Genomic DNA, 16616 nt, shown 5'->3' with positions numbered 1-16616 from the left:
CCTACTTTCCAAACTTCACAAAAGTTCTCCTGCATATCTTGTGAGACTACCACTATGGTACAAAGGAATGTTTGTCAAAGGAAATGTGTGCTGTAAATGTATATCTTACTGTATATGAGTATTACTCAGAGCTGAAACCAAGTTAGTTTATTTTGTGAAAGATAAAACAAATTGAATTTTTGTCATCTCGAGTGTATTGAGTTCCACAGAGATCATTGTGAGAAACAGTTTTTGGTTTCTGCAACAAATTGTAATTTATTATGTTTTTTTATGAAACATATTTATTTACTGTCTTATTGTCCAACTTAAATGATGGAACACAAGATCTGTAAAAAAGAAGATAAGAAACTGAAGAAATATACAGAAAAAAGGAAGGCAGTAAAACACATAAAAAGTAAAAGGTAAAGGAAGAATAAAAAAAATGATAAAATGGAAGGAGGAATGGAGAGCAAAGTGTAAGATATTATCAGGCAAACAAAGGTGACAGGGAAGGGAGAAAGGCACTTGATAACATGAGACATTACCAGTACTCTGGGCATGAGGTTCACAGCACATGCTGGTGATGAAGCTCTTGCTTGGGTATGGTGGCAATGAACATACCGATAAGCGTGAATATATGATGCACCTAAAGTATTGTCACGAGATAATAAAAAAAAACTAAACCTCAAATACAGGCTGCACTACTACATTTATGAGAAGGCTCAATTAGACAGTATTTTGAGTTGCATTTCTCTCCCTCTTCTCTCCTTCCCACATAACTAAGAGCAACTCATCACTGAGTACTAATACTATGTACATGATGCAGACACTAAATTGTGTTGGCAATCCTGCCTAACAATTGAGCAGTGCAGAGCAATGATATTACTATAAGCTTTGTGCTTTGGGCCCGTATGGAAATGAATATCAGAGAAATTCGTGACACGGATTTTCGTGAATGTATACAATTTGGGCCAACAGCACAAACAAAGCTGGTTCCCCATAAGATACACAGATGGCATGTGATAATCTCAAAACCAACAACAGTGTGCCTTAGGGCCTCATAGTTCTCAGCATTTCAATCTATATCCTCCCTCTTTCCTTCTACCTCATAACAAAGGATAACTTATCTCCAACAGGACAGGTTTTATGTACTGGGACTTCTGGTGATGTGACTAATTTCAGAGGCTGTGTAAGGAATTTCAAAGTCGAGAGCAAGAGAAAAGCTGATCATTCTGTTTGTGAGTGATGTTTGGAAAGAAGCATACTAGTTACAAAGCAAAATTTAAGATTCAAGTTATCAGCAATGCGAAGCAACACAGAAAGTGGAAAGCTGGATACAGATGTCATGTTGGTGAAAAAAATGTTTGTTGGTTGTATGCAAATGAAGAGAAACTCTTAAATAGTTCAAAAAGCTTGTGATCACTTTGAGGGCAAAAGTGCAAACAGCCAAATGTGTGAAAAAGACTTGCCTGATTTTGTAGCTGAAAAACAGGAAGTGTGGGAATGCCATTACAATGGAAATGATTTAAATTGTAGGCTGCACAATAGGACATAAAGATTTTGCCAGTTGAATTTTAAATTTTATATGGGTGTACTCCACAATTTATGTAACAAAATAATCTATCTGTTCATCTGACAAAACAGAGTTGCCTTTTCTTTTTTTTTTTTTCTTCTTGTTTGTTTGTTTGTTTGTTTTTTTTTTTTTTGTTTTTTTTTTTTTTTTTTTTTTTTTTAGAATAGCTACTGTGTTTATGAACAAGGTATAAGTCTTTGACGGTCTACATCTACATCTACAGGATTACTCTGCAATTCACATGTAAGTGCTTGGCAGAGGGTTCATCAAACCACAATCATACTATCTCCCTACCATTCCACTCCCGAACAGCAGGTAGGAAGAACAAACACCTACATCTTTATGTTCGAGCTCTGATTTCTCTTATTTTATTTTGATGATCATTCCTACCTATGTAGGTTGGGCTCAACAAAATATTTTCGCATTCGGAAGAGAAAGTTGGTAACTGAAATTTCGTAAATAGATCTCGCCGCGACGAAAAACGTCTTTGCTTTAATGACTTCCATCCCAACTCGCATATCATATCTGCCACACTCTCTCCCCTATTACGTGATAATACAAAACGAGCTGCCCTTTTTTGCACCCTTTCGATGCCCTCCGTCAATCCCACCTGGTAAGGATCCCACACCACGCAGCAATATTCTAACAGAGGACGAACGAGCATAGTATAAGATGTCTCTTTAGTGGACTTGTTGCATCTTCTAAGTGTCCTGCCAATGAAACGCAATCTTTGGTCACCTTCCCCACAATATTATCTTTGCGGTCTTTCCAACTGAAGTTGTTCGTAATTTTTACACCCAGGTACTTAGTTTAATTGACAGCCTTGAGAATTGTACTATTTATCGAGTAATCGAATTCCAACGGATTTCTTTTGGAACTCATGTGGATCACCTCACACTTTTCGTTATTTAGCGTCAACTGCCACCTGCCACATCATACAGCAATCTTTTCTAAATCGCTTTGCAACTGATACTGGTCTTCGGATGACCTTACTTGATGGTAAATTACAGTATCATCTGCGAACAACCTAAGAGAACAGCTCAGATTGTCACCCAGGTCATTTATATAGATCAGGAACAGCAGAGGTCCCAGGATGCTTCCCTGGGGAACACCTGATATCACTTCAGTTTTACTTGATGATTTGCCATTTATTACTACGAACTGCGACCTTCCTGACAGGAAATCACGAATCCAGTCGCACAACTGAGACGATACCCCATAGGCCCGCACCTTGATTAGAAGTAGCTTGTGAGGAACGGTGTCAAAAGCTTTCTGGAAATCTAGAAATACGGTATCAACTTGAGATCCCCTGTCAATAGCGGCCATTACTTCGTGCGAATAAAGAGCTAGCTGCGTTACACAAGAACAATGTTTTCTGAAACCATGCTGATTACGTATCAATAGATCGTTCCCTTCGAGGTGATTCATAATGTTTGAATACAGTATATGCTCCAAAACCCTACTGCAAACTGATGTCAATGAAATAGGTCTGTAGTTCGATGGATTACTCCTACTACCCTTCTTAAACACTGGTGCGACCTGCGCAATTTTCCAATCTGTAGGTACAGATCTATCGGTGAGCGAGCAGTCGTATATGATTGCTAAGTAGCTGCAGTAACCTGTAATTGTATTAATTTCAACCCACAAGATACAAGTACACATCATTTTGAAACTTACGATTTATGATATAAGAAAAAAAACCTTTATTGTAGGTGAATATATGATTTTTCAATCCAATATTTAGAAGAAAAGATGCAGCCTATATTTGCACAAGAAAAGCTGCCAATCATCTACATGATGAAGTAGCATCAGTCGGCATGGTATTAATGCTGCAGAGAAAACATGAAAAGGGGCATAAAATGTTTCTGATACTCTTTCTATTTCTCTTGGTTAAGAATCTGTAGTTTTATAGGGCACAAATTTAGTCACTCATTTTATACAGTTACAGTTCTTCCACCACCTTTCAGGATTGTAGTCCATGGTTTTCATAACTTCACTTCCTGCAGTTTTTATAAAGTGTGTCCTTTTTTTTAAACAGAAGTGCAGTGAAAGAAGTTTAATAATTCAGCATATGTGGTAGTTATTTTATCTAACAAGAATGATGAAAAGAACATAATTGCTACTTACTTGCATTCATATTCAACTCCTTTGATGGAAATAATGGTCCTGGAGTACAGCTGGTCTAGTCCAGGTACAATGGGATATCGGTTCCCTAACTGACACTGCAGGGATCCACAGCGGACATTCCTACGGAAGTAATACATATGCAGCTTGCATTATTTAACAGCCACCTCAGAATTATCAGTAGGGTGTATGACAACAACTACATGTAAAGTTTTACACCATATATACGACTTTGCACCTTAAGAGTACACCCGTTATGACATTTACTTCTGTCACAATGCATAAGTTGCTAAAAAAATAATCTTGAAAGAATGAAAATGCAACCAAATAACTTTTTATATAATATTTTAGAACACCATCATTTTTATTTATAATTTTTTTTCAACTTCAAATGCAGTTTCTCATTTACTTTGTAGATTGGTATTAATTATTTTAGCAGAAAACTTTGAAACCCATGTAGAAATTATACTGACAATTTACCATAAAAATCCAAAACAATGAAAAGGTCCATTAATGAGAAACTTAATATGTTAAAAAGTTCAAATAAACAACATTTCAGAATTCTGCTACGATTTCACCACAATCATTTGATAATTTATTTTTATATGTATTGACAACACTGAACACATCATTTGGAGCTAGTAATGGAACTGTTCAATGCTCATCCTTTTTTTCCCCCCAACTCAGGGAAGCCGATACACTATACTTTAGAACACAATCCAAAGAGATGAAAATTATAGCCTGAAGATTTTCTAGAATTTTGAGTAAATGCACACTGATGAAGCATAATGCTGACATAAATCAATTATTTTAAAAGAAACATAATAATTTTTGTATTTCTGCTACACATCATAGTTTTGTTAATTTGTGAAGTCAAGAATATTTTGATTTAATATTATAATCATACTTATTGTTTTGCACAACTGTTCAAAAGGACAGAATTAACAGAAGACTGTATTTCTTTTCAATTTCATGAAATGTTAATCATCTGTAATTCTTTGGTCAAGGACATACATTATGTCAATCGTATATATCCTCATTCACTAAAGGAGTATGAATTATGTTTTGGCACGAGACAGTTGGAAGTTAGCAGTTCTTGGTAAGCATTGTGTTAGTTTGTGGAAACTGCAGAATATGGAATAAAGCAATTGTGATGAGAATATATGTCCCTGCTTCATGATATTATTGATTTACTATATGTATAAACAGTTTTAGTATTAAGGAATCATTAACCTATGACAACTGTGCCAACACAAAGAAGAACTTACAGCAAATGATGAGAAATAAGTTAAGTGGAAGGTACTTTTTACAGATTCTCTCACTCCCTACTTTGGGTCATTCTGTGTCAAATCAGGGACATTGTGGTGGATCCTAAGGTGAGCATTTCAGAATTTAGTCATTTTGGTACATGGATACATAAGATACATGGATACCTACATGTCAGACTTTTAGTAGCTGAAATTTGGAGTGATTAATAACGTTGCAATTAGACTTCAGAATTTTTACTGGTTCTAAAGAGAATAGAGGCTTCAGAAGATGTAGGATATAGATAAATATTATCAAACTTATTTCAGAATGCTTTTCTCAAAATCTTATTAAAATTATGTGGCACAACTACCATAAAAGACATTTTGTTGTAAAATAACAACACCATGATGATGTAAGTTTTTGTCCTATTACTCTGCAACTAGTGTGAACCTAATGATCTTCTTCCCACAGAATTTTCACCATAAATATATAATTTATAACAGCTTATTTTGTTTTTTCCCCTACAACAAACTGGCTTTTCTTCAAAACTCTGGGCTATCTACAAAGGAAGTATTCAGATTTAAATTTTCTGCTATTGTAACCAACAAAGCTATTAAAAGTGTCTTATTTTGGAGCCAAATTTGGTCAGTTTGTATTTCATCTTAAATTAATTTCCTCATTTCTCTGATAATTTTTTTTTCCTGTAACATTTTATAATGTTCCAAACAGAACTTATCTCCCCCAAGGGACACCTTGAAAAATGGAAGAAGTGGCAAACGAAATTTTAAAATGTATGATGTTTTAGGGCTACAGGAAATAAGAGGGAAAGGCTTGCTCTATGGTGAGCCAGAGGAAAGAATCAGCCAATATGAAGCATGGTTCATAATAAGCAGGAAAGGTAGGAAAACTTTATTAGAATTTGAGCCCATAAATGAAAGAACATGCAGATTACAACAAGAGATAAATTTAGGAATATATCAATAGTAAATGCACATAAACCAATGGAGAAAAAGGATGGTATAATAAAAGAATGGTTCTAAGCAGACCTGGGAAAAAGTATGTTGCACAGTACCTAAGAATGATTTGATGTTAGTAGTAGGATTAATGCAGAAATATGGAGGAACAAACATCAACTTGGAGTTTTTGGAAAACATTTATTGCATGATGAAAACAATGATAATTGAGCTGTAATCTGCCACCAGCACCCTGGTGACGACATGTCTGTGGTCGATACCATTGCTCCTCTGATAGCCATATTGGTCAAGCCCTGTCCAGCAGCACTGCTGGTACATGCTGATGCCTCACCAGCCCATTGGAGTCTTCATTCCACTGGCTGCTCCTGTGGCTTTTTTCATCTGTTTCCAACAGTGTACGTGCATCTCACCGAATGGCTCCAGTCGGTTACCAGGTTTGCTTTCATGGACAGTAGCTGGTCACCTCTGACCCTGCAGTAGCTCCTTCTGGGACCACTCCACAGGCTGGCCATACCAGTCTGCACCACCGGCGCCACTGTTCTCTTGCAATTTCTTTTTTGTTTCATGCTTGCTCTCTGCCCACTTCTTCACAGCCAGGCCTGGACAGACCACCAAATTTGTAGATATTGCTTTACAACATCATGTCTCAGGTTCTGGGGAAAAGGGTTGCAGCCCCTCATCTTTGGATATCATCTGCACCAACCTGACGGAGACATCCCCCCCCCCCCCCCCCCCCCCCCCTGTGGCACCCACCAGCTCTGCAATCCCCTTCTTTGGTTGGCCCCACCAGTCACAGCTGAGGAACAGCTTGCAGGATCTTTTGGCTAGTGGCAAGTAGCTCTGCCATCTTTTTCTTAAACAGGATGGGAGGCCTAGTAGCTGTTTGCTCAGATCCAGCCCAAGTGTCAGCTGTATCCCGCAGCCCATCCATTGGGGCTTCCAACCAAATCTACACTGCACCACACAACAATGCTCATCCAACCACTACCGGGAATGACACTTTACATTGAGTGGCCAACAATCTTTGTCGGAGTATGCCACTTCCTCCGATTCTGGCCCTCCCAGAACTCCATGCCACTGTGCTGGTAGTGTGACTGCGTAATACTGATTGTGTACTTGTGCTAGTCTGATCAATGGACTGACATTGCTACAGACTTTGATTCTGTTGTTCATATTCATATACGATCAGGGACAATAATTTCAGTTGTTATTCTGTTTTTTGTGGAACTCAGCTTTGTTGTGATGCTGTAATAAAAGTATACTTAAACACAACCTAGGATCATCACTCATCAATCTTGTGCATGTAGTTTGCAACAAAGGACACAAAACTTGGAATACATTATTGTGACTTACTCAGGTTCACACTTGATGTATTGGCCTGTTGTAGCATCCATTCCGCAATGCCCATTGATGGAACCCTTTGAGTTGAACTGGTTGTAACACTGTTCATCTGCTGCAATCCCTCCTGTATTGAAATTATTTAGTGTTAACCAATACAAAAATATCATAATATTCTGATAAAAAGAGTTCTATATTCAAAACAGATAACATTTTACCATATCCCCAGATGAGTTCACACTGAATATTCAGTGTGGGGCACACTCCATTGAAACAATATCCCTTGTTCCCACATGGTGTGCCATTCTTCTTGTGGATGTCAGGAGGACACTCGCCACTTTGACCAGTACAGTGCTCAGGTAGGTCACACTCATTTGTTGCATCACGACAAAGGACACCTCTTGACAAAAGCTGCAGAAAGAAACAAAAATCATAGATGCACTTTTAATTTAAATAGGTGTGCTTTTAAGTACAACAACAATAAGAAATAAAAAATTGGTTGTACTTATTGTGTTTACACTCAGTTTTTTGTGTACTGTATTTTAGTTAGTTTCTAACATAGTGATATAAACTTGTACTTTGTGGGTAGGTTCTAGATTGATATGACATGGCGTAGGTTAGTTCAGTTCACAATATTTCTTCAATTAATGGTGATTTCTTTCATTTGTTTTTCCACATATTTGGTAAAATTATCTGATTATTCTGTTTAGAAATAGGATTCATACAACCTACACATTAATAGGGCACACAATCAGTATCTGCTATGTTCTTGCTTTTTGATTTCTTACCTCTTTGATTGAAGACTGTGTGCTCAACTATGTTATAAAAATGAAGGCTATATCCTAAAAATGTGATCAACATACAAGGATCTCAGTTGTAGAATTTCACAGAGAAGTATTATGGGGCCTTTGTTGTTTCTTCTATATATCAATGATCTAATGCAGCCACAAAGCTCAAAGTTAGTGAACTGTGCTGATGGCACATCTTTTATTATCTAGGTCTGACCATAGAATATCTTGCCATGAAGAAACTTACATTAAATTAGGATAGGAAAGCTATCAGGAAGATTTTATTAAATTGTAATCAACCTCAAGTCAACATAAATATCAAATCACTGTCTTTTGTTGAAACATCTGACAAGCATAAATTTCTAGCTACTGTGACAGATAAGTAACATAGATGAAAAGAGTATATAAGTTGCATCCATAAAAAGATTAACTGCAACATATACTTATTCAAATATCTTGCAGCTATAATAACTCCTTCCAACTTAAAACAAATCTGCTATGGATTACCCCACTCACAACTGTAATATGGTGTGACATTTGGGATGGTGAGCCTGCAGTCTACATGACAGGCTATTTAGGCTATAGTAACAGCTGGTTACAAAAATTATAAAAATATGTAAACACCAGTCCTGTGGGCACAATTTCATAAAGTATGATTTACGAAGTATTCACTTCGCGTGTTGTTAAGAGAATGATATTTTTCAAAGGGAATGGAGGAAATATCATAATGAAAAGAGTCATTCAACATAACAACATGTGAACCAAAGATGATTATCATATGATTCTGAGTGATATAAGACCTATTAATCACTCTAGTAATAGCGAATACCCTTGGAAAAGGCCGGGAGATACGGGAAGATTTCAATTAGATTACATCATGGTCAGACAGAGATTCCGAAATCAGATACTGGATTGTAAGGCGTACCCAGGAGCAGATATCAGATCACAACATAGTAGTGATGAAGAGTAGGCTCAAGTTCAAGACATTAGTCAGGAAGAATCAGTACGCAAAGAAGTGGGATACGGAAGTACTAAGGAATGACGAGATACGTTTGAAGTTCTCTAATGCTATAGATACAGCAATAAGGAATAGCGCAGTAGGCAGTACAGTCGAAGAGGAATGGACATCTCTAAAGAGGGCCATCACAGAAGTTGGGAAGGAAAACATAGGTACAAAGAAGGTAGCTGCGAAGAAACCATGGGTAACAGAAGAAATACTTCAGTTGGTTGATGAAAGGAGGAAGTACAAACATGTTCCAGGAAAATCAGGAATACAGAAATACAAGTTGCTGAGGAATGAAATAAATAGGAAGTGCAGGGAAGCTAAGACGAAGTGGCTGCAGGAAAAATATGAAGACATCGAAAAAGATATGATTGTCGGAAGGACAGACTCAGCATACAGAAAGTCAAAACAACCTTTGGTGACATTAAAATCAACGGTGGTAACATTAAGAGTGCAACGGGAATTCCACTGTTAAATGCAGAGGAGAGAGCAGATAGGTGGAAAGAGTACATTGAAAGCCTCTATGAGGGTGAAGAGTTGTCTGATGTGATAGAAGAAGAAACAGGAGTCGATTTAGAAGAGATAGGGGATCCAGTATTAGAATCGGAATTTAAAAGAGCTTTGGAGGACTTACGGTCAAATAAGGCAGAAGGGATAGATAACATTCCATCAGAATTTCTAAAATCATTGGGGGAAGTGGCAACAAAATGACTATTCACGTTGGTGTGTAGAATATATGAATCTGGCGATATACCATCTGACTTTTGGAAAAGCATCATCCACACACAATTCCGAAGACGGCAAGAGCTGACAAGTGCGAGAATTATCGCACAATCAGCTTAGTAGCTCATGCATCGAAGCTGCTTACAAGAATAATATACAGAAGAATGGAAAAGAAAATTGAGAATGCGCTAGGTGACGATCAGTTTGGCTTTAGGAAAAGTAAAGGGACGAGAGAGGCAATTCTGACGTTACGGCTAATAATGGAAGCAAGGCTAAAGAAAAATCAAGACACTTTCATAGGATTTGTCGAGCTGGAAAAAGTGTTCGACAATATAAAATGCTGCAAGCTGTTCGAGATTCTGAAAAAAGTAGGGGTTAGCTATAGGGAGAAACGGGTCATATACAATATGTACAACAACCAAGAGGGAATAATAAGAGTGGACGATCAAGAACGAAGTGCTCGTATTATGAAGGGTGTAAGACAAGGCTGTAGCCTTTCGCCCCTACTCTTCAATCTGTACATCGAGGAAGCAATGATGGAAATAAAAGAAAGGTTCAGGAGTGGAATTAAAATACAAGGTGAAAGGATATCAATGATACGGTTCGCTGATGACATTGCTATCCTGAGTGAAAGTGAGGAAGAATTAAATGATCTGCTGAACGGAATGAACAGTCTAATGAGTACACAGTATGGTTTGAGAGTAAATCGGAGAAAGACGAAGGTAATGAGAAGTAGTAGAAATGAGAACAGTGAGAAACTTAACATCAGGATTGATGGTCACGAAGTCACTGAAGTTAAGGAATTCTGCTACCTAGGCAGTAAAATAACCAATGGCAGACGGAGCAAGAAGGACATCAAAAGCAGACTCGCTATGGCAAAAATCGCATTTCTGGCCAAGAGAAGTCTACTAATATCAAATACCGGCCTTAATTTGAGGAAGAAATTTCAGAGGGTGTAAGTCTGGAGTACAGCATTGTGTGGTAGTGAAACATGGACTGTGGGAAAACCGGAACAGAAGAGAATCGAAGCATTTGAGATGTGGTGCTATAGACGAATGTTGAAAATTAGTTGGACTGATAAGGTAAGGAATGAGGAGGTTCTATGCAGAATCGGAGAGGAAAGGAATATGTGGAAAACACTGATAAGGAGAAGGGACAGGATGATAGGACATCTGCTAAGACATGAGGGAATGACTTCCATGGTACTAGAGGGAGCTGTAGAGGGCAAAAACTGTAGAGGAAGACAGAGATTGGAATACGTCAAGCAAATAATTGAGGACGTAGGTTGCAAGTGCTATTCTGAGATGAAGAGGAAAGGAATTCGTGGCGGGCCGCATCAAACCAGTCAGTAGACTGATGAAAAAAAAAAAATCACTCTGAATTCTTTAGTTACTCTATGTGGAAGAAAACTGCATTGAGCTATCTAACTTGCTTGGTAATTTAGCCATGGAATTAGGCATATTTTGTTTTTACATTGAGTTTTAATGTGGTTCTGAGCCATAAAAGAAACCAAAGTTCATAGAGAAGGAGCCACGAACATTTTTTCGAAGCTCCAGGGATTGGGCCTAAATGGCTACTTCAGGTAAGCTGATATTCAATACTCAGAATTACACTTATCATACAGTAGAGGATTTTAATAGTGAGTTCAATTTGATCCCACAAACTGCCTCCATGCTACGTAAACCACATTTGATCCACCATTATTTTCCATGGCAGCTGGTATATCATTTACAGAGCTTATACAGGGTGGTCAGAATCAGCCTGAAAGGCTTGTAAGGATGTTGCAGGGGAGGTTGTGCAGAGAAATCATTTGATACATTGCACTATTTCCGAGCTATTTGCAATTGTAGTTACCCAACACACGCTTCACAGAAGTGAGCTGATTACACATTTATTGCTCTATCAAAAGGACAGTAAAGAAATCCAGACAGATGGAAATCTGTGTTGAGCCACACGGTACCCTTGCAATTACTGCCTCGGTATACCATTGTCCGTAAAAAGTAAATAAGGTTACAGTTCTGGTCTAGCATACAGTTTTGAATAGCCTGGAAATTACAGCTCATGTGTTTTGCATTAGCAATACCAGAGACATTAGATGTTGACTTACCCTGCAGTTGGTACAGCATGGGCCTGTGGCACAGTCAGCCTCTTTGGTGAGCTTGCAGGTGATAGGATCACAACATGGATCATGCTGGTGGCACTCGTCGATTGTGCCACAGTCACAATCTTCACCCTCTTCGACTAGCCCATTGCCGCAGGTTCTTCGCACCTCCAGCTGTTATGTTGTCAATAATATGAAACAAAAGATATGAGTTTGCAGAAGAATGCTAATATATCAGCAAAAAGAGATGTTCAATGATCAGAATTTGTTGAAATAAGATATACCGGGTGATCAAAAAGTCAGTATAAATTTGAAAACTTAATAAACCACAGAATAATGTAGATAGAGAGGTAAAAATTGACACACATGCTTGGAATGACGTGGGGTTTTATTAGAACAAAAAAAAAAGCAAAGTATTGCTATACGCGTGAAAGATCTCTTGTGCGCATCGTTTGGTGATGATCGTGTGCTCAGCTGCCAGTTTCGTCATGCTTGACCTCCCAGGTCCCCAGACCTCAGTCCATGTGATTATTGGATTTGGGGTTACCTGAAGTCGCAGGTGTATCATGATCAACCGACATCTCTAGGGATACTGAAAGACAACATCCGACACCAATGCCTCACCATAACTCCGAACATGCTTTACAGTGCTGTTCACAACTTTATTCCTCGACTACAGCTATTGTTCAGGAATGATGGTGGACATATTGAGCATTTCCTGTAAAGAACATCATCTTTGCTTTGTTTTACTTTCTTATGCTAATTATTGCTATTCTGAGCAGATGAAGTGCCATCTGTCGGACATTTTTTGAACGTTTGTATTTTCTTGGTTGTAATAAAACCCCATGTCCTTCCAAGCATGTGTGTCAATTTGTACCTCTCTATCTACATATTCCGTGATTTATTCAGTTTTCAAATTTATACTGGTTTTTTGAACACCCGGTAGTTATGAATTTGTAATTAATGCCTAGTCTACAATAAACCCTACATTTTTAAAGATGAACAACCTGTTCACTTCAAGCAAATTATGTGTCTGTGCATCTTTGGTTCATAGTATTTAAACAGGAGAAACTGAATAACCAACTGTTATATTTTTAAGCTTCTAAGGAGAAACAATACTCCAGAGTGGTAGTAGGCATACATGGTTTATCAAAAGTGATTACTACACTGTCCAGCCATATTAATGTGCCTACCTGTCAAAAGCCTGAATACATTTGCCAACAATAGATTCATACTTGTGTTGATCCACCGTGCCTTCCAGGTTTACAAGATCACCCAAGGAATGCCATGAAAACATTCCTCAGACCATAACACTCCCTCCTCTGGCCTGGACCCTTCTATGATTATTGCACGGTGATTACTTTCAGCTGTTTAAAGACATATGCACCAATGGCTATCTGTTCGATAGATCATAAAATGTGATTCATCTGAAAAGGTATCCTGTTGCCACTTAGTGGAAGTTCAGTTGCAATGTTAGCGTGTGAATTCCAATTTCAGCCTTCACTGCTGATGAACAGCAGTCAGCATGAGTGCATGAACCAGGCACTCTGCTGCAGAGGCCCATATGCAAGCAACATTTGCTGGATAGTCATTAGGAGACACTTTTCGTAGCCCATGGGTTCATCTGGGTAGTCAGTTGCTCAACAGTTGCAAGCCTATTCGCCTGTACACATCTCTGCAACCGTCGTTCACCCCTCTAATCTATGGCCAGGGGCCATGGTGTATACCACAGTTGCCTCAGAACCAGTTTTGGATAGTGCCATTTTGTCATGCACATTATACATTAACCATGGCAGCACATGAACAGTTTGGAAACTTAGCCATTTTGGAAATGCTTCCACCCTTGGCCCGAGAGGCAATGATCATCCCTTTTTGATATCAGATAAATCACTCCATTTCCACATTATGCCCATGACTGTATTCCGCATCCCCTGACACTCTTCAAATATCCTCCATTGCTAGTGATGCCATCTGCTGTCTGTGACTGGGTATTGCACACTGAAGTCAAACATAGACAGTGGACACATTGATATGATTGCACTGTGTATATTCGTTGTGCTACATTTTAAGTATTCTGAGCAGGAAAGAGTGATGAACCAGTTTGTGACATATCGTATCTTTTTTCCTCACATCGATACAAATTGCAACGGTAACTATGACAAAATGATGAGGCCTAGAAAGTGTGTGTCATGTTTTGTTATCTTTTATCTGATAACCATAAAGAAACTGTTTTACATGTGATATGACAGCTTAATTAAAAGAATTAGCATGAAGTTAAATCTACCACACCGGAGGAACTACATATATTTATTGTGGAAAAACATACTCATAATTTGACAGTTTGGAAAACTGCTGATAAGGTTACACTGACTGCAATGACAGAAAACAATGGTTACGAAATCTGTGCCCCAACTGACTTTAACAGACCAAAAGAAAATCTGCTTTCAACAGTTCTCTATTTCCATGTCATTATTTTTTTTTTTTTACAGATCATTTGCTGAAAAAGGCTTTCTTTGCTCTCCCTCAATCTGAATCTCTTGTCTTTCTTCTGCAATATTATTCTGTAAACAGAAAAATTTCTTTTCATGCGTTCCAATGAGACTGCTACAGTTCTCTTTTTTACTGCTGTTTATCTGGTCCCTTTGCTGTCTTATTTCTATTCTGAAATTTTCTTTCAATATATATGCCACTTCTTTAGCACACAAGTTAAATAAAAGTCACCCGCATTATACACTTCTAGACAAAAGTTATCCTCCTTGAAACCTCGACAGGATCAGAAAAGGAGCATTAAAACCTATTATTCAAACAGAGGAACAAATGCGCTTTTTGCCAAAAAATAATAATTTCAGAGGAAGGCTACACAAGTCTCTGATACAATTGTGCCTAGTAAAAGCTCTGTCGTATTCAAGCCTGCTTTCAGGTTAATGACACATTTATCTTTTTTGGCTTCGCTACGCTGAAATGTACAATAAGACAACAATACTATGGATTAGAAGCAAGAGAGACTATGGAACATAGCATCTAATAAATTAAATAGTGTCCTTTCAGACTTTTGTGGTGAAACTGAGCATGTGAGTTTGCACTCAAGTTTTCTTTTGACAATATTTTGATAATTCTCTAGATCTATTGTACCTTGGATTATAGATCTTTAACTAGATTCAAATAACACCACAAGGTAGAGAGCAGCTAGCCAATAATAATAATTTGGGTGCTTTCGGTTGCAACACCATCAAGTTGGAATTGCTCATTTTAGCTTGGGTTAAAAATAAGAGAACCTTAGCAAACAATCTATATAGCCTCTGATGATCTCCCCCATACTAAGACATGAAATTTTATGTAACAATCAGTGACAATGGCACAATGACAAACATAAAATACCAGAAACCATTTCAAAAGAAAATACCAACTGTGAAACCTGCAACATACAATCATGTTACACAATATTGCAATCTGCAATGTTTTTTTTGTTCCACTGGTTGATGTTTTTAACAAATATTTTATTTTTTTATTTTCTAAATTATTTAACACAAGTCAGCATCTGTTTCTATGTTCATGGTGCTACACATAGTCTAAATTAGTATTCAAAAGTGTTGTAACATGGACATTAGAACACAAATGAACGTGGCTCAAAAAGGAATGTAATATCGCAAGGGAAAGCCAAATATTTGAAAAGAAAGAAAGAAAAGTGATACAAAAATGCTGCACTCTGTGTCGTAAATCAATAGCCCTTGACAGTGCAGCAGTTACAATCTGCAGCTGACAGCGGTGGAAGCATTTGGGGAAAGGACACTGACCTCATTGGGCTTGTTGAGCAAACAGATGCCATGCCCTATCCGCAGGGCATCGATGTAGTCAGACAGGCTGCACTCTGAGAACTTGTAGGGCTGCACATTGTCCTGGCCCACAATGGACTGCGCCATGATGCAGCCATGCCAGTCTCGGCAAAAGCACTCCTCTCCTGTAACATTACAATGTCCAGTCAAATATAAACGAGAATACTGTAATAAACCCTTATTGAATCAAGATTATTGAGAAGTACATGGGATTGCATTCCACCACCATCCTAAACACTTAAAAAGCCTTGATCTGGCTGATTCTCTTTGAAATGCAAATAATTTCACTCACTTAGGTGAATCAGGCTCTCCAAATCATGCATTAAACATTATTTTATGACTCTGTTAACTCTCTCCTGCATGAATATTTTACCAGCTCCACAAAGTCTCCACTTGTGTCATCCACTTCTATCGTCTCAACACACTGCTATCCAACTCTGCACCTACATACACACTACATTGTCTCTCACTCTCATTCAAGAAATAGATTCTGAATACATCCCTTCTATCAGATATAACCTCTATCCTTGTTGCACTCCTAAGATTCAGCAACAAAATAATATCATACCCTACTCAACACACATCCATTTGCTCTGCTAGTATCCCAAATTCTATGCTGCTAAAAACTTCTCATCTGTCACTCTCACAAATGATTCTTTCCTGTTACGGGTTCCTCCTATGCAATGCAGTGAATACCTTAATTTTATCATACTCACAGCTTCATTAGCATTACTTTAAAACACAAAGGTAATTTTAAATTGTCTAAGCAACCCCTTCAGTAACTGAAATTAGTGTAAATGTTTAAAATCTTTTCCATTTACTGCTCATTTGGCTGAAGAACAGAAAATTATCCTTTTACCAGCCCACACTTAACCTTGAGGAATGAAGAAGTGATTTTACAATAAAAATTAACTTTAATTTACTCTGTACCT

General features: G+C 37.9%; 1 protein-coding gene across 3 annotated transcripts in view; it reads right to left on the bottom strand.

Moving 5' to 3' along the window:
- LOC124787937 (disintegrin and metalloproteinase domain-containing protein 11) overlaps window positions 1–16616 on the bottom strand; it is a 1045780-nt gene that overhangs the window by 153734 nt on the left and 875430 nt on the right. For all 3 annotated transcript variants that reach the window (XM_047254929.1, XM_047254930.1, XM_047254931.1), the window contains exons 11-15: window positions 15646–15809; window positions 11858–12025; window positions 7455–7647; window positions 7252–7363; window positions 3680–3799 (exon numbers count right to left, since the gene is read on the bottom strand). In XM_047254929.1, the coding sequence (XP_047110885.1) occupies window positions 3680–3799; window positions 7252–7363; window positions 7455–7647; window positions 11858–12025; window positions 15646–15809 (757 nt within the window). The remainder of the gene's footprint in view (window positions 1–3679; window positions 3800–7251; window positions 7364–7454; window positions 7648–11857; window positions 12026–15645; window positions 15810–16616) is intronic.

The sequence above is a fragment of the Schistocerca piceifrons genome, chromosome 3, assembly GCF_021461385.2.
Source record: "Schistocerca piceifrons isolate TAMUIC-IGC-003096 chromosome 3, iqSchPice1.1, whole genome shotgun sequence".
Lineage (NCBI taxonomy): Eukaryota > Metazoa > Arthropoda > Insecta > Orthoptera > Acrididae > Schistocerca > Schistocerca piceifrons.
This window is presented reverse-complemented; position numbering and strand designations above follow the sequence as displayed.